The sequence below is a fragment of the Artemia franciscana genome, chromosome 8 (assembly GCF_032884065.1).
Source record: "Artemia franciscana chromosome 8, ASM3288406v1, whole genome shotgun sequence".
Taxonomy (NCBI): domain Eukaryota; kingdom Metazoa; phylum Arthropoda; class Branchiopoda; order Anostraca; family Artemiidae; genus Artemia; species Artemia franciscana.
In genome coordinates this window covers 33,697,835-33,716,457 of record NC_088870.1, presented here as the reverse complement: position 1 = coordinate 33,716,457, position 18,623 = coordinate 33,697,835, and the positions used below count along the sequence as shown (strand labels likewise).

The 18,623-nt window shown below is 33.5% G+C and overlaps 2 protein-coding genes across 6 annotated transcripts in view; one reads left to right on the top strand and one right to left on the bottom strand.

Moving 5' to 3' along the window:
* LOC136030328 (matrix metalloproteinase-25-like) overlaps positions 1 to 18,230 on the bottom strand; it is a 122,309-nt gene extending 104,079 nt beyond the window's left edge. For 2 of the 5 annotated variants that reach the window (XM_065709239.1, XM_065709238.1), the window contains exon 1: positions 17,961 to 18,062. In XM_065709239.1, coding sequence (XP_065565311.1) covers positions 17,961 to 17,963 — 3 coding nt within the window. In that variant the 5' untranslated portion in view covers positions 17,964 to 18,062. Of the gene's footprint in view, positions 1 to 3,751; positions 4,645 to 17,960; positions 18,063 to 18,132 lie in introns of those variants that run through there. The other 3 variants (XM_065709242.1, XM_065709240.1, XM_065709241.1) reach the window with 3 other exon arrangements.
* The window catches only part of LOC136030327 (zinc finger MYM-type protein 1-like), a 93,640-nt gene that overhangs the window by 69,581 nt on the left and 5,436 nt on the right, over positions 1 to 18,623 (top strand). The gene's annotated exons all lie outside the window — the stretch shown is intronic.

Here is an 18,623-nt window from a genome sequence, read left to right as displayed (position 1 = left end):
CTCATCCATACAATCACATAGGTAAAACAGCATAGCCACACACAATCAACCATAAAGAATAATCCATGGACAGGCAGTCATGTCGTCAATAAGTATAAGTCGTCATTTACCAAACAATAGAAAAAATAATAACATAGACAAATAATTCAGAGGCAACACCCAACATAAGAGAAAAAAAAAGAGAGACGGAAGGAGAAAAGGAAGACTGTTTTCCTAAATTAGCGATTAATATAGACCAGCACTTGAATGAGGCCTTAACCCTACTCATCCATACAATCACATAGGTAAAACAGCATAGCCACACACAATCAACCATAAAGAATAATCCATGGACAGGCAGTCATGTCGTCAATAAGTATAAGTCGTCATTTACCAAACAATAGAAAAAATAATAACATAGACAAATAATTCAGAGGCAACACCCAACATAAGGGCTCATCAGGAGAATAAACTGGCCTATATAGGGTTTCGCCACTCTAAATTCTCTACCCAGCACAGTGTTGTGGCTACCACATAATATCCATGGCATCCCCACGTCAGGTATCACCCCCAAAATACATGTCCATGAAAAAAAAACAGCAAATGTAAAACAACCAAGTAAAACCAAAACAAGCTTATCCTGTTAATATATCCCTCCCTTTAGCAACAATAGGTAAACTAAATATTATAAATTTTACCAAATCACAAGTATTAACACATTGCAAAAAACCTGGATGAACTAAACAATTATAGAATTCATCTTTACCATGTGGCTAATTTTTTAGAAAATCCGCTCAATTAGAAACACAATTCAAAATAAATGGCGCTGTGACAACAATTCTCGAACCTCCGAAATTAGTTAAAAATTTCTTTAAGTATTTCTAGATAATTCTTCTGATATTTATTTAAAAGTTCGTTATAATGAAAACTAAATTTTTTAAATTGCCAAGTTAATTTATTTGCAGAAAAACCTCTTGATATCAATTTTTGGCTTAAGATTTTACATCTATTTTTAAAATCAATATAATTACTACAAATCCTTGCATAACGAAGTAACTGTGAGAAAAACGCTGAATATGTGATATTTGAGTGTATATTACTTTCAGGGAATGGGAAACTAATCACTTCAAAATCAAAATCATCCGTTTTATTATACATTTTAAAACTTAATTTATTATTATCACAAATATTAATATTTAAATCTAAGAAATGATCTTCATGACCAGCGCCATGACTAGGCTCAAGAATAAGCTCTGATGGATATATATCTTTAGAAATATCAATGAAATCCTTACAATTTAAGACCAAAATATCATCTAAATATCTTTTATTATTTGACAAAGCATGTTTTAAATTAATTGGATTGTACTTATCCATCATATATTTATATTCTAGTTGACTTAAAAACAAGTCAGCTATAAATGGGCTGGCATTCCCCCCCATGGGAATTCCCATAATTTGCTTGTGCAAATCACCCCCAAATCTTATATAAGTATTATATAAAACAAATTCCAATAACTCAAAAATCATATCCAAGCTGTAACATCTCAAGTTAACTGTAGTATTAAAGCAGTTTGTCCATATAGCTTTTTTATTATAAATGTCTATTTTTAAGAACCTTTTACTAGATAAGAGGAAATATTTCTTGATAACAGTTTTTAAATTATCAAACACTACATTAAGTGATAAATTAGTATACATTGTCGCAAAATCGAAAGACTCAATTCTTTTAGCTGAAACCATTGTTAAAGAATCTATCACCTGCAGTGAATTATTAACACTCCAATATGGATTAAAATTCGAAAATTTTTTAATACCAGAACAATAGGTTTTAAGTTTATTTACAATTTCCTTTAAAATTAAAGAGAGGTCAGTAGCAGCAATGCGGGTTGGATATTTAGCTGCTCCAGCAATAAACCGTGGTTTAGGGGGATTCTTATGAAATTTTACAGTCCAATATAGGAAAGGGAACTTTTTATCATTGTCATTTATTTTAATATTAAAATTTTTAAAAAGTATTTCTTCAGTCTTTCCAATTAAATTCTCATCCTCTATATTTACCTTTTCGTAAACATTAGTTGTGCATAACTCCCTTTTTAAGATATCACAATACAGCTTCTGACAAATTATGGCAAAATTATTATTAGTTTTATCCACTGGCACAATTACAAATTCATTCTTTAGATTCGCAATTGCTTGTTTAATCTTCGCATTATAAAATAATGATTTAGTGTTACTATTTTTTAAGTTAGAATATATTTTATTTCTTACTCTACTAATAATTAAATTCTTCCAACTTTGAAAACTCTCTTTATTTTTATTCTCTTTCTTACACCACTTATCAATAAATAAATCAAAATCATTTTCCAAGCCATCAAGAACACTCGATGGTTTCAGATGATGAGAAAGACGGAAATTAGCCCCTTTATTCATTATAATTTGAAGATCATCTTGCTTTATTATTGACAAGTCCCCTGTTATAACATGTTTGTAAGTAGGATTTACAAATGGGCCAAGTTGCTTACAATTACAAACCGGTTTCCAATTTATATCACTATCTATTTTTTTTAGTATTAAATTATAATTAAAAATAATTTGCCCAATAGTTTTTGAAAATTTATAAGTTAAAACTGGACTATCATTATAATTTAAATTACTAGGAAGGGCCTGTTTCACATGCCGCTGATTTAAAATTTCTGGTAAATTAATATCTTCAATCTGCTTACAAGTAAAATTAATAGGTAAATATAATCTGTTATTCTTATTACTAATCTTATCGAACTTTTTCTTTTTTGAAATAAATTTCGTTTTAGTTAGAATGCAAATTGTATCACATATTACTTTAAAATTATAATCAAGAGCTGTATTATTCTTAACAATCCAGAAAAGTTTGATTAAATTCCTCTTGGATAAATTATTTAGACACTTTATTACAGAAATCATACCCCTAGATTCAAGTAGCTGGCATAGATCTATAGAAAGCATATGTACATCTAATTCATTTTTCTATTATTTTTCCTATGTCCTCTCGATCGTTTTTTACGTTTAGTAGGACAGGTAAAAGAAGGATGGTCCATAAAACCATCAATACATTTAACAACAACATGAGACATGTCACCATATTTTGCTACACGATTATTTAGCCCAAAAGGATAAGCTGTACCAAGAGTATGGATCCAGAAATCCTCCTGTTTACGTAGTCTATTATTCTTCTCTTCTTTATTTAAATTTTCTAATTCTAAATTTTCTAAAATACTGACAGTTATATCTGATATGGAACATTTACCATTATTACAATGTTGAACTAGATAGTTATTAGTTTTTTCATTATTAACTGTTGTCTTATGTCCAGAAAATCTTTTATATGTATTATTAGTTGTTTCCCCCACATATTGTAGGCAGCATTTATTACATTCTAATAGGTAAATTACATTGGTTGTTCTACAATTAACATTACCACGTAACTTGCATGCAAAATTTTTATTATACAATGTACTTTTAACAGAAGTCCGTGGGACAAAATGATCTTGGCAAAGAAAACAACGACTTTTACACTTACTAACTTTCAAAAAATCGTTCCGAGTTCCGAGGCTAATATTTGTGTTTTGTTGCATAAAAAGTTATTGAAAATAAATCCAAAACAAACCAACATCCAAATCAAAATCCAACAATCAAAGTCCAAAAAACATGCCAAGGTCTATAGGTCAATAGGTCAATAAATACATAAACAAAAAGATGAAAGAACATGAAATTTGCATAAGTGCCATCTCACCAATAATTAACAATATCAGGTTAAAAACCAGGACCAGGGTAAAGGTCTGTCGAGGAGAAAACTAAAAAAAAAATTTCTCCACCAGCACTGGATCCAACCTGGAATAATATCATGAAAAGATAAATCACCAATGCTACAGCACAAACACACAAAAAAAAAAAAAAAAAGAGAGACAGAAGGAGAAAAGGAAGACTGTTTTCCTAAATTAGTGATTAATATAGACCAGCACTTGAATGAGGCCTTAACCCTACTCATCCATACAGTCACATAGGTAAAACATTATAGCCACACCCCTCTCCTTAACCTTTACTCTTTTAAAGCAACCTAACAGATCTAGGCACTTTAGCTCGTTCACACCTTCTAGTTTATGCAATCCCTCCATATAGAAAAAGGAAATCAAATATTTATTAACAAATATCTTTTAAACAATATCTATTACCAAATGAACTAACATCATTTTTATACAATCCTAATAAGGGGGATGAATGCCAGAATTGCATCTCACTCAACTGGAATATCCGTTTTGGCTTTTTCTACAATTATCCCTGACTTGATGCCCAGAACTATTCGATTTTAATTCACATCCCTGGCATTAATCCCAGGTCCTTGCGCTAAAATTTTTGAAAGGGACAGAAAATTCTTGAGTAGCTATCCAAAATACGTCGATCATATGCTATCCAAAATACGTCGATCAAAATATTCATTTTGATTTTCCATGATAACCGCAAAACTGTTAAACCCATTATATGAAACCCATATCAAGTTGAAATTTGATAAAAACTTTAATCTGGGACTTGAACTTTTAGTCTCAAAGGTCAAGAAAGTTAATTTCTTTTCCAGAAAACTTTTCTTTAAAAATATCTGATCAAAATCTTTAGAAGCCCATTTGGCGTAGCATAGTTGAAAAATCAAATAGTTATGCTTTTAGGGATATATATATATATATATATATATATATATATATATATATATATATATATATATATATATATATATATATATATATATATATATATATATATATATATATATATATATATATATATATATCTGTTATCAAGAAATCTTTCCTCTAATCTAGTAAAAGGTTCTTAAAAATAGACACTTGTAATAAAAAAGCTATATGGACAAATTGCTTTAATACTACAGTTAACTTGAGATGTTACAGCTTGGATATGATTTTTGAGTTATTAGAATTTGTTTTATACAATACTTATATAAGATTTGGTGGTGATTTGTACAAGCAAATCATGGGAATTCCAATAGGGGGGAATGCCAGCCCATTTATAGCTGACTTGTTTTTAAGTCAACTAGAATATAAATATATGATGGATAAGAATAACCCAAATAATTTAAAACATGTTTTGTCAAATAATAAAAGATATTTAGATGATATTTTGGTCTTAAATTGTAAGGATTTCATTGATATTTCTAAAAATATATATCCATCAGAACTTATTCTTGAACCTAGTCATGGCGCTGGTCATGAAGAGCATTTCTTAGATTTAAATATTAACATTTGTGATAATAATAAATTAAGTTTTAAAATGTATAATAAAACGGATGATTTTGATTTTGAAGTGATTAGTTTCCCATTCCCTGAAAGTAATATACACTCAAATATCACATATTCAGCGTTTTTCTCACAGTTACTTCGTTATGCAAGGATTTGTAGCAATTATATTGATTTTAAAAATAGATGTAAAATCTTAAGCCAAAAATTGATATCAAGAGGTTTTTCTGCAAATAAATTAACTTGGCAATTTAGAAAATTTAGTTTTCATTATAACGAGCTTTTAAATAAATATCAAAAGAATTATCTGGAAATACTTAAAGAAATTTTCAACCAATTTCGGAGGTTCGAAAAATGATGTTGCAGCGCCATTTATTTTGAATTGTGTTTCTAATAGAGCAGATTTTTTTAAAAAAATAGCCACATGGTAAAGATGAATTCTATAATTGTTCAGTTCATTCAGTTTTTTTTTGCAATGTGTTAATATTTGTGATTTGGTAAAATTTATCATATTTAGTTTACCTATTGTTGCTAAAAAGAGGGATATATTAACAGGATAAGCTTGTTTTGGTGTTACTTGGTTGTTTTACATTTGTTGTTTTTTTTTTCTTTCATAGGCATGTATTTTGGGGGTGATACCTGACACGGGGATGCCATGGATATTCTGTGGTAGCCACAACACTTGGCTGGGTAGAGAATTTAATGTGGCGAAACCCTATAGACAAGTGTATTCTCCTGATGAGCCCTTATGTTGGGTTGTTGCCTCTGAATTATTTGTCTTTATTGTGACTATTGTTTGGTAAATGACGACTTATACTTATTGACGACATGACTGCCTGTCCATGGATTATTCTTTATGGTTGATTGTGTATGGCTATGCTGTTTGACCTATGTGATTGTATGGATGAGTAGGGTTAAGGCCTCATTCGAGTGCTGGTCTATATTAATCTCTAATTCAGGAAAACAGTCTTCCTTTTCTCCTTCTGTCTCTCTCTCTTTTTTTTTCTTTTTTTGTGTGTTTGTGCTGTTGCATTGGTGATTCCTCTTTTCATGATATATATATATATATATATATATATATATATATATATATATATATATATATATATATATATATATATATATATATATATATATATATATATACATATATATATATATATCGGTGGGGGCGCTTAGCGCCCAACCCCAAGCCCCCCCCCGCGCGCGTAAGTCGTTATGGGCCATATTAGTTACGCGCCTATATTTGTTTTACAAACAAACAAGCATGCATACACACAACTCGTTTTTTCATAGATAGATAGATAGATAGATACAATACAAATTAACTGCGTAAAACTTGCGAATATACAACATTCTTCGCTGTCCAATTGTCGCTGCATATAAATAGATTGTCAGGTTTACCGACCCTCAAACATGCAACGTACAATTGTCCATGGGAAAAACAATCAGTATTAAGATCTATACCACATTTTTCTAATGATTGACCTGAGCTTTGTTGATGGTGATTGCAAATGCTAATCGAATTGGGAATTGCAATCTTTTAAATTGAAAAGGCAGATCCGTTGGAATCATGGGAATGCGAGGAATAAGAACAGCCTCACCCTCAAAAGGCCCTGTCAAGATTGTGGCCTCTAATGCGTTTTCCATTGTTTGTTTTTTTTACGGCAAGTCGCGTGCCATTGCAAATCTTTGGTGGGTTGATATTTCTTAACAGTATTATTGGTACGCCTAATTTTAGTTGTAGCACGTGTGGTGGAAACCCTGAAAGATCCATGGAATATAAAAATTCAGATGGATAATTAACTGCCTCATTTGGTTCCAAAACTGTGTCGACTGACTTGTAAAGGACTGCCTGGTCTCGAATCTTGGTCAAAACAATATTGTTGATTTCGTGGACGTCTATATTTTTGGGTGTAAGAATCGCTCTTTCACTTAGCCATTTATTATTTTTATAATTGTTTAGAATATTCGGAAATACTTTTTCAATCAATTCATTTTTGGACGTCACTAAATTACAGAATTCAGCAGGTAGCTGTATACTTCCTGAAATTGAGTCTACTGGGAGCTTTCCGTTTCCAATTGCCAGCAACTGATCTGAAAATGTTTGACCAGAGTCATCATTTTGCAATCGGATTCTTTGAATTCTTTTTGATGCATTAATTTGGATTCATGCCAGAATTTGTTGGAAAGGGACAGAGGTTCTTAAGTAGCTATCCAAAATACGTCGATCATATGGTAAACGTAAAAGTTATAGGGCACATCGTAAAAACACATGGTCAAATTGCCCCCTCCGCATAAGTGCCTGACTCATTTCCTCGCGCAAGTAAATTATTGACTGTAAGAATCTTGTTATTGTTTGCCAGGGGTTTAATCTCTTGTTTACCAGGGGTTTAATCTCTTCTTGGTATAGCCTTGGAAGTGTTTATTTGTACGAGTTGATTCTTGCTAAATAATATGTGCGATTTGAAAAACAGGAGTTTTATATAGAAGGACAGGAGGATTTTGGAGGGAGCTAGTCGGTGTTGGTACTTGGCGAGTGTGGTAGCTTTGCTTAGATGTGAGTAGAATAAATTGTTCCTTTTCTATCTCACAATGTTAAGTTACTACTTTCCACAGCATGACATGAGTCTCGCTGATAAAATTTAAATACCTTGGAACATTTTGTTCGCTCACATATTAGTTAGTAGTTAGTTTATTTTAATATCTTAAACTTCTTATTTCAGTACGAAGACTAAGCAAGATTGTACTTATATTACAAGTTATAAAACTTTTTGATTTTCTTAATTATCTGTTTAAAACGAGACTTAAAAACCAAAACCCAAACTTCTTTTAAAAATAAAACCTTTGCTCTTTTTTAACTCTTGTGTTGTGTTAACTTTATCTCAAGTATTAGGTACGGGTTATTTCTAGCATTTCTTATATATTTATTAACCGGCAGAGTTTGATACCTCCACGCTACTCGAACTATTGCTAATTCTCCAGACTCTGTTTAAACCGGTTACATGACTCACCAGTGCTTGAGTGTCTGACTCCACAGATACTGGTGATCCTATAGTGTGAAAGACACGACTGTCAATGCTAATGCTACAAGCCTTGCAGTAGAGCATCTAAAGCTTTATCTTTTCTTTAATTATTGTCATTTCTTTATTTAAGAGGTTTAGCACCTTTCAGATATTGTGAAGTTACTAGACTTATGTCTAAGCTAGATCCACCAGATCCCTATCTAGAGGGGAGCCATGCTAAGCCTAAGAACAATATTGCCATATCTCCTTCTCAAGTCACTAAGCCTGCAAATAATGATAACGATAAAACTGAAAAGGCCAGGGCTAGACAGCCATCAAGACCATCTACATCTAGTGATGGCACAATGATTTCTGTGGGTTCACCTCAGTGGTGTGAACCAAACTGTCAATTACCAGATGATGAGAACCATCTTGCATGGGATGACATTCAACTAGTTCAAAAACTCAAGAAAAAGAATTACAAAAAGAGAAAGGTTGACGGCCCCAATCCTCTGGTACCAACAGATGAGTCAACAGCTCCAACCCCTAGTTATGAATTATCCATTCCAATGTTTGCTGTTGTAATCTCACCCGTCCGGAAAAATACCAGTCTCAAACCCCTGAAATTTGAACCAAAAAAACATATTGACTTTTTGAGGATGAACATTTTCAAGAAGTTAAGAAAGGAATTTGATCTATTCATTAAAAATGGAGAAGCTGAAGTATTTGCCAATTATGCAGCCTGTCTGACCTCTCTGCTGGACTTGACACATATTGGTAATATGGAAGTAACTTGTAAGCCAAAAGAACAACTAATTCAAAAAGAAACTAGACTGGTCATTTATAATATACCCAGTTTATATACAGACAATGACATCCAAGAGGGTCTTACTGATAGTTCCCTTTTATCTTACCCTCTGAAGTCAATAACAAGACTAAAAAAAAGAAATGAAAACAATGAGTTAGTAGCAAGTAACTCTGTTCTTTGTGCATTTGAAGGAGACTATTCACCAGAAAACTTATTCTTGTTTGGTGGAAGAGTTGCCTTTAGACTCTATGATGAAAAACCAATACAATGCCAACACTGCTTGAAACTAGGGCACACACAAAAATTCTGTCCATTTGCCACTTCTGTTGTTTGTGAAAACTGTACATCAAGGGGTCACTCTGAAAGCAACTGCCATAACCCAACAAAATGTATTAACTGTGGAGGTTCACATCTTTCTGATAACAGAAATGTTTGTGCTAAATACAAACAAAGAAGTCACATTGTAAAAATAGCACAAGAGAAAAGAATACCAGTACCCATAATTGCTAATGCTATGAGGAAAGAACCTAGTCAGCCTCATATAAACTTTGTCAATACACCTTCCAGGAGACCAACTCCAGTCCAAGAGCTGAGAAGACAACCACAGCAGGCGTGGAAAAAAATTCCTGCTACCAACTTCAATGAGACCTACTCACTATCAACTAGTGAGCAACCCATAAGTATAGCTAGCCCTTCTTTCCCCAGACTTGACCACAAAGTAGGAAGAATTCCTGCAGGTGTATCCCCCTCTCAACCCAAATGACCTACATTCTTATCTATTAGGGGTAATGGACCTCAAAGAAGCAACATCGAGCCTCCACCACCCACAATCTTAGTTGGTAATCAACTAAGAAACTTGAGAAAATTTATTATTACCCAGGAGCTTATTCGATCATCAAATTATGACACACAAATGAAAAACGAACTATGTGAGAAAATTCTAGAAAAGCACTTTCCAGAGTCATTGCTGAAAGAAGTTACAGATGAATTTCAGGAACTAATTGCTGTTGTTGCAGCCAAAAATATTCAAGTTCCCCAATGATTAGAAAACAACCCCCCGCCCAACTAATTAACAATGTTAGTGATATAGATTAACTGATAGTGTTACAGTGGAACGTTTTTTCACTTAACAATACAAAAATGATGGAACTTTGCTCGTATATTAATAAAGAAAAAGTGGATGTAATTTGTCTCCAAGAAACACATTTAAATAATCTGTAAAAAGTGTCCATACCAGGATACAAATGCTATCGAAAAGATAGAGATTCTGGCGGAAGAGGAGGTGGAGTACTCATTTTTATAGCTGATAAAATAGTTCACTATCCATTACCATTAAAGCAACATGACCAAGAAATAGATGTGGTAGGAGTATCAATCACTTTAAGCTCAGGAGACAATTTAATAATTAAATCTATGTATAACCCAAAGGGGGATACTGATATATATAATATTTTATCAACAGAAGCAGAGGGTTACAACTCCTTTATTTTTGGTGACCTAAATGCTCATAGCACTCACTGGGAAGATATTGAACAATCAAACCGAGCTGGGAAAAATATTGAAAGATTACTGTTAGAAAATAATCATATAGCAGTTCTAACAATTTGCCAACATATTATAATATAAAAAATAAAAAATTCAACCATTGATATTCAAGGTCCTGCTGCTGCTGTTGACCAGGTTTCAATAAGTAGAGTAACAGATCTACAAAGTGACCACTGCGCTATTAAGACTACAATCTCTAATATGTCTCTACTACTACTACTAATAATAATAACTCACTGCAGCACCAAGCCGCCTGAGGCCAACACAGCTACGCAACCTCCTCCTCCAACCCAATCTATTTAAAGCCTCCCTCTTTACACCCTCCCAGGAAGTTCGCATTTCCTTTAAATCTTTATTTATGACATCCTCCCAACCCAGACAAGGACGACCTGCTTTCCGTGTAGCCCCGGACGGTTGGCCAAAAAGAACAATCTTCGGTAATCTGTCATCCTTCATCCGTAGAACGTGGCATAGCCATCTCAACCTTTCTTTCATTATAGCCCCAGAAAGCGGGATTGAACCCCACTTTTCGTACAACCTACTGTTTGAAATACGGTCACCAAACTAAACCTGGAAAAAGGAAGTTTATCAACAAGAAAGGTAATTGGCCAATGTCCAGATAAATCCTGCAAGAAGCCAATTATAATTTACTTGAAGATTTTTCCCAAATTGATGATAAAGTAAAAATACTTAACAAAATTATGATGGACGCTGCTCACAAAGCAATTCCCAAGACAAGCCCCAACACTTTGGCTCCAACTGGCAATAAGAGAATTAAAAATTGGTGGAATGAACTATGCTCTAATGCAGTGGAAGCTAAGAACGTAGCAAAAAAGGCATTTCAAAGACATCCATCAATGAGCCCTGCAATTGAATATAAACGCAGCTCAGCAAAAGTAAAAAAACATGTTTACAGGCCAAAAGAGAGGCATGGGAAAAATTTATCACTAACATAGATCATCAAACTGCAGTATCTAAGATTCACCAATACGTAAGCAAGATGAACGGTAAGAGAGTGACACTTGATGATCGCAAATATGAAATAAAACGCCAGGGTCAACTAATAACTTCTGATTTCCTAAAAGCTGATATTTTTGCAAACACATTCATGAAATAAAACCTCTAGACACTGTTTTGCCAAATCCACCTGTATGTGTCCTCCCTTTTGTAGCACAATATAAGAAGTTGTTAATGTTACCCTTTTCTTTATCTGAGTTACAGACAGCTATTGAAAGATGCAACTTAAATTCAGCCCCAGGATATGATGAGATACACATCAAATGGTTGATTGAAACACCTGACATTTTTCGAGCTAAGCTCCTGGAAGTATGTAACAACGTATGGAGAGAAGGGAAATTACCTACCTCCTGGAAAATTGCACTTATTTACCCAATCCTCAAACCTGTAAGACCACCAGAAGATCCTGTATCTTACAGACCAATATCAGTTCTCCCCACAATGGGCAAATTATTTGAGCGAATGATTTTAAGGAGATTCGAATGGTTTGCAGAGGTAAATCAAATAATACCCCAATCTCAGACAGGTTTTAAAAAGAGTCACAGTGCAATGGACAACATAACTAGAATAGAAACAGATATGACAGATGCTTTACAGGAGGGCGAAGTTGGTATTGCTGTATTGTTTGATTGGACAGATGCATATGGGAATGTAAAACGTAAAAATTTACAAGAAATTATGCATAATAAAAAGTTTCCACCTCTGGTGATCTCAATTATAAGAGATTTATTATGTGATCATTCCTTTCAAGTACAGATTAATGAAATACTGTCTGTAAGAAAGCAAGTTGAATATGGTCTCCGACAAGGAACTGTCATAAGCCCTCTTTTATTTACACTATATATTTCTGAACTAAAACTTGGAAGCCAGTCAAAACATGGAGAATTTGCTGACGATCTCCTTGTGTGGAACAGACATAAGAACATAACTTTACTCCAAAACATCATTCAGGAAGACATATATGATGTGTGCCTGTTTTCTAAAGCTTTTGGACTGCCAATTTCTATACCAAAAACAAAAGCAATTGTGTTCCATAAACGACAAGTAACCCTTCCGAAACCCTTAAGGATAGAGGAGAGTGAGATAGTCTATAAGCCGTCAGTTCGGCTACTGGGCATGATTCTTGATTCTCGTTTAAAATGGCAACCATATTTAATGATGTTAAGAATGACAATTTTAAAACGGCTAACCATCCTCAAACGAATTGCAGGATCTAAATGTGGATCTTCACCAAAGTTGATTATTGACTTTTACAAAATGTATATTCGATCTAAACCGGAATATGGCATACATAATGGAATATTTCTTACAAATATTCCGGTTACTTTGTTCAATACCCTTGAGACACTCCAAAATTCAGCCATCAGAATTGCTTTGGGGCTCCACAAACATACTGCAGTGGTTAAGCTCAAAGAACTTTCTGGACTACCTGCTCTGAAAGACAGGGCTACTATGCAGAGAAAATGCTACTTCACAAAAATACAAACATATGGCAAAATTCATGCAGTTTTTCCCTCCACTTTTGGAAATCCTGCTAAGCCCCAACAAATTCTATCTTCTTTTAGCCAGTATCTAAAAGATTACCCAAATTGGAAAAATGAACAGGCGGATAGTTACCCTTTTCCAAAATCTCCACCATGGGAAATGGTGGCTCCTGAATGTCATCTTCAGTTAGTTACTAAAGACAAGTCACATTATTCAGGTCAGTATGTCTGTCAACTCTTTGCTAATAAGATATCCTTACACTTTCCTGAACATATTCTAGCTTTCACGGATGGTTCAGTAAAAGGATCAAGAGCAGGAACAGGAGCAGGGGTGTGTATTCCTCATGTTTCCTTGAATATATCAGCAACTCTTCCATCCCATGCTTCAATTCTGAGTTATTTGCTATACATAAAGCACTTGAAACTATGGCCAGACTAAACCTTTCGTCAAAGAATGTGTTAATCCTTACAGATTCAAATTCTGCAATTCAATTAATAAGAAAAATAAATTATGAAGCTGCTGATTCAGATTTAAAATTAATAAGAGATGATCTACAAAGATTAAATAAATGTGGTATTTTTGTTTGCTTCCAGCATATTCCTAGTCTTAAAGGACTGATTCATAACGTGACTGATGATAGGCTAGCAAATGAAGCAGCAAATATTGACCCCCAACCAGAATCAAAATTGGGGAACCTAGGAGATATTATGAAACGCTGTGGACAAATAAAGTGTCTACCATTTCGAAATTCCCCATTTCGTTCTAGAGAAGACACAGTGTGGTACTATAGACTGAAATCAGGATATCTTTTTCTGAATTCTGTCCGATTTCAATGGAATTTGTATCATTCTCCCCAATGCAGGTGGTGTTTAACAACAGAGGAAACTCCCAAACACATATTTTTTTATTGCCATATACTTGCACCCGAAACTAATAATATCAAGATAATTTGTAAAAAACTAAAGATTGAAGAAATTTTTGACTCCATCATTAGTTTACAACTACCTCCTAATACTGAAAGGCCGATCTATAGGGTGATGATCCAAATTATGAAAAAGACAACGGAAAACGAGCTAATTTATTAATGAAGATCTACTGTGCAGAAGAGAGCGAGAGTGAGTAGGAAGAGCCGTATTGGTACCGGCCGGCCTCTTTGCCTTAAACTGCTGGGGACAGGTAGCTCAAGAACTCGCACTTCCCACAAACCAAACAGAAGAGAAGAGAGGATGAAAAAGAAGGATTGTAGTGCCATCTTGAAGTCAAAGGGGTGAAAGGACTGTATGCAGTCTGTATACCCTCATACAAATTCTGGAATTGGAATCAACTTCAAAATATCAACTTCTTCAGAGAAAAAGTCTTGAAGAAGTAAGGAGCTCAGGGTGTGAGTATACTTTAATGAGGCATAAGGGCTTGTTACATATTCTGTTTTTTTTAAGGATCAAGATTCCCTGGTTTTTCCTATTTTCTTTTAAAGTTGACAGTGGTGCCAAAAATCCTTTTAAGAATTCAGTCCTATAGCACCCTAGATATTTAGTGCAAAATATTGAAACTAAATTCCAAACCACTGATTTCTACTACAATTTGCCATTCTCAAGAGAGACTTCCTACCATTCCTCCTAGTCTTGTCAAGGTGATGTCAAGCCATCATCATAACCTCTAATTTGCTGCTGACAAAACAGACTTATCATTAGAGTCTCAGCAATGTCAGATCACAGAAATTAGGTGGATTCACTCAAATAGTTATCTGGTTTATTGTCCTTTGCTGGGATGTGTTTACAGGCTAAAGCATGTCCCAGTAAGATATTTTGAAGAACCTACCTCCACTCTTTCTCCTTCTATATGGTTCTGAAATTTCCCTACGTGATAGGTCTATATATATTGAAATCCTGACTAAACAAAATTTTACCTTAATTTTTGATTATCAGTTTCTTTTTCTCTTTCCTTAGTTCTGATAAAGCAATTCCTTCAGTAGAATTCTGTAGCAATTCCTTGTGTAGAACTTTAATCCATAACACTGGATTTTCTAAATTTAAGAATACTCTTTAATGCCACCTCCTTGTAGGTTAAATATATGGCTGAAATTATTTATTCTCCATGAATTTTTGTTTTGTTTGATTTCATTGATATCACTTGCTTCATGTTAAAAATATATTTATTTTTTTAAATCAAGCTTCTTCTTTTGCAAAAAAAAATATGAATTGTTGTTCTTATTATGTGTTGTATAAATTGTGAAGGAATGCCTGACCCTTCATGTCACAGATTTGACTAAAAGTCTTTGAGGCATCTTATATCAAAATACATCTGAAACATTTTAATGTTTGTTTAGAGATGATATAGGACACCATTAAAGTTTTGCATTTGCTTTGCTAAAAACTTGTCTTAAAAAGTACCAAGTTTAGAGAGTAGCTAGTGGAAAACAAATAGAACATATAATTTTTTTTATTATTATTTCAAGACTAGAATATCACAAAACTAAGCATTCATATTGCTAATTGTACCTTAAGTAAATACAATCCCTGATGGAGTTTTGTTGATACCTGTTTAAAAATTTATTTGTCTCAGTAAAATACATATTGTTTGTGGGACAGCAATGAAAAATGGGAGCAACTATGACTTGAGTTGTTTTTTTTTTCAATATAATCTTTTTCCAAATAATTTTGTTCTCTGGTGACATTTGAGTTCCTTCCTAAGTGGCTGGCACTCTAGGTTGAGAATCCTTTATCCAAAGGGCACAGGTTCAATTCCTGGCATTAGCAGTTTATTCAGTTTGGGACAAAGGTCAGTGATGTAAGTTGGGCTTTGGCCCAAACTTAACAGGTTACATAGAGAAACCTGGGGTCAGTAAGCAGGAAGGGCATGCAAAAGCATAGGATGACTGGCCCCTAGCTTCATATTGCACTTCCTGGCTAAAGGATCACCTGGTCCTTTACTGGGCTTCTGACTTAGCCATAGAAGCTTTCTTTTAAACCCATTAAATATAAGTACAAAGGAAGAAATGCCAGTAAGGTGGTCCTTCCTTTTCAATGAATTGTTAATGTACAGACAAGAGTGTAGGTCATAAGAGGTGGCTGGTGAATGTTTTGCAAGGTTTAAAAATTTAGGGCAATTGCTGAAGTTGGCAACTGAGCACAAAAGTAAAAGTTTGTGAATGGTTTTTCTTTGTGAATGTTATATTTATGTCATGTCCAGAATTTTAAAGTTAATCTTTATTGTTTTGTTTTAATTTCCATGTCCCTAGGACTTTAGTGTATTAAAACCTACTTATGTCCATCCATTTTCTTTTAAACAGAGAGGATTTCTATGTTTCCTAGCTTCAATAAATTTCTATGCAATTTTGAGACCACGGTTATGAAGTAGGTCAAAACATGCAAGTGGAACTATGGTATGACTAATTAATTTGTAAGAAATGTATATCAACTTAAAGATTAAAAATAATATGTAGAAAACAAACAAGACAAATAAATAAAAGTATCCCTTTACAACCATTTAATGAAGTGTAACAAATGTAGATCATCCCTAAGATTAAAATGAACAAAGCTTCAATTATGAATCTGTTTTCTTTACACAGACTAAAGGGGCAAACCTCCAAGCTATGACAAATTCAATTTCACTTTTGGTCTCTTTCCTTTTCAATAGGAACTTTCTTTGGATTTTTTTCAACCAAGTAAAAACAGTAGGGACATGATCAGGTATAAGTGACCTTCCACTGAGCCTACATACCCAGGGGAAAATTTTGCAGCTATACTAATAATCGGTAAATTCTTTGTTAAAAAGCTTAAAACATTGGTCTCAAACTTACTGTTTCATTATTAATCCATTTTTTTCATGTTGTATAATCTATGAGCACTGATTTTCCACAATTAACTTGGATTAATAAATTTTACAATATTTTGCTGTATTTCTTCTTCTTTGATGCCAAATTTTCAATTAAGGTACATGTTTTTGGTCATTTTTGACAAAATAATGTATGTTTTTTGCTGCCAAAATTTGTTAGGTTAAGTAAGGTCAAAAAGTGCTTAAACTTGAACTAGCAAAATAAGCAATTATTATATTTGTAAAGAACATACAAAAAGGCATCAAATGGTAAATTCACTTTATTTGTAAATCAAAATATGAACAATAAAAAATTCACCATTAACATGTCTAATTTGCAAATATATAGCCCAAATTATATATTTCCAGTGTTTTCTGCAACCTTTTACTTGTTTTTCCAGTTCTTGTTTTGCCACAGTTGTCTCAATTAATAGGTACTAGGGTTGAGGGATAGATCGGCAATAGAAAATATGTAATTTCAGCTATAGATTTCCATATTAGGAGGGTTGGGGCTAAAGTAGAGCAGGACTGCATGTAGAATGTGTTAGCTATAATTATTATGTAAATTACAAAGAATCATCTTTTTTTAACAGGTTTTCTTCTATAGGTCTACAGGTCCTTCTCTTGGCTTATACCACATCAAGCATTATATAACCAGAGAAGAATAACTAGAAAAAAGCTATATATACATAAGCACATGTTATTTAACAATGACTTCTCTAGTGCTTAGAGAAGCACTAGCAATATTGACAAGAAATGAGGGTAAAACTGGTGCAAACAGTATTACTGGCTTTCATATGAAGTGAATATATCAATCGAAGGCTTTTTTTGTGCTCTTTACAAATGTAATCGTTTCTACTGCAAATTCAGATTTAAGCACTTTTTGACCTCTGACCTCTTAAAAATGACCTATATATGGGGTCATTACGAATCTGTATTAGTTTAGAAACAAATTTGAGCTATATATTTGCACATCAGGGGGTTGGGGGTAAAGCATAGCATATATTATCTATGTAAACTAACCATTGCTGCTAACCTAATCCACAAATTGTATTAGGCTACACAGCTCTGAAATAGTTGCTGAAGGTGTATTTGCCTGTAAAATTACAAACAGACCCGAAGTCCCAGCCTCTTCCTTGTCAGAACTTCACATAGCATTAAAACAATAATTATTGTGACAAGCTTGAAAGCTTACCGTTTTGTTGTATTAATAAATAAATAATATAGGCTATTTTACACGTGACCAATGTTGTTATTCTCGCAATTAATCTTGCCGTTTTAAGTGACACGTGGCCAGACAAGTATTTGTTGCTATCTTTTAGGGGTTAAACCCCGATAAGTAAAAATCCCATTGGACAAGTAAACGAACACTTTTTCGTTTTTTTTGAAATTGGTCAACTTTACAAAAAAGTCAACTAACGTGTGAGCCCTGTATAAAGTTTAACTTTCATATTTGCTCTCGTAAAGTTATAAAAAAGTTTAACGAAGGAACTTCATGAAGCTTGCCAACAAGTTTACGAACCTTACGAACGCCGTGTGAGCCCTGTATAAGAAAGCAAAATAATTATCTATGACAACGAGTCACGGCATATGAATACAAGTATAGTAGGTGGAGCTTGACTATCATGGCTTTCGGAAATGCTGTAAAGTTGAGTAACTCAATTAAAGTTGAGTAAAATGAAAAAT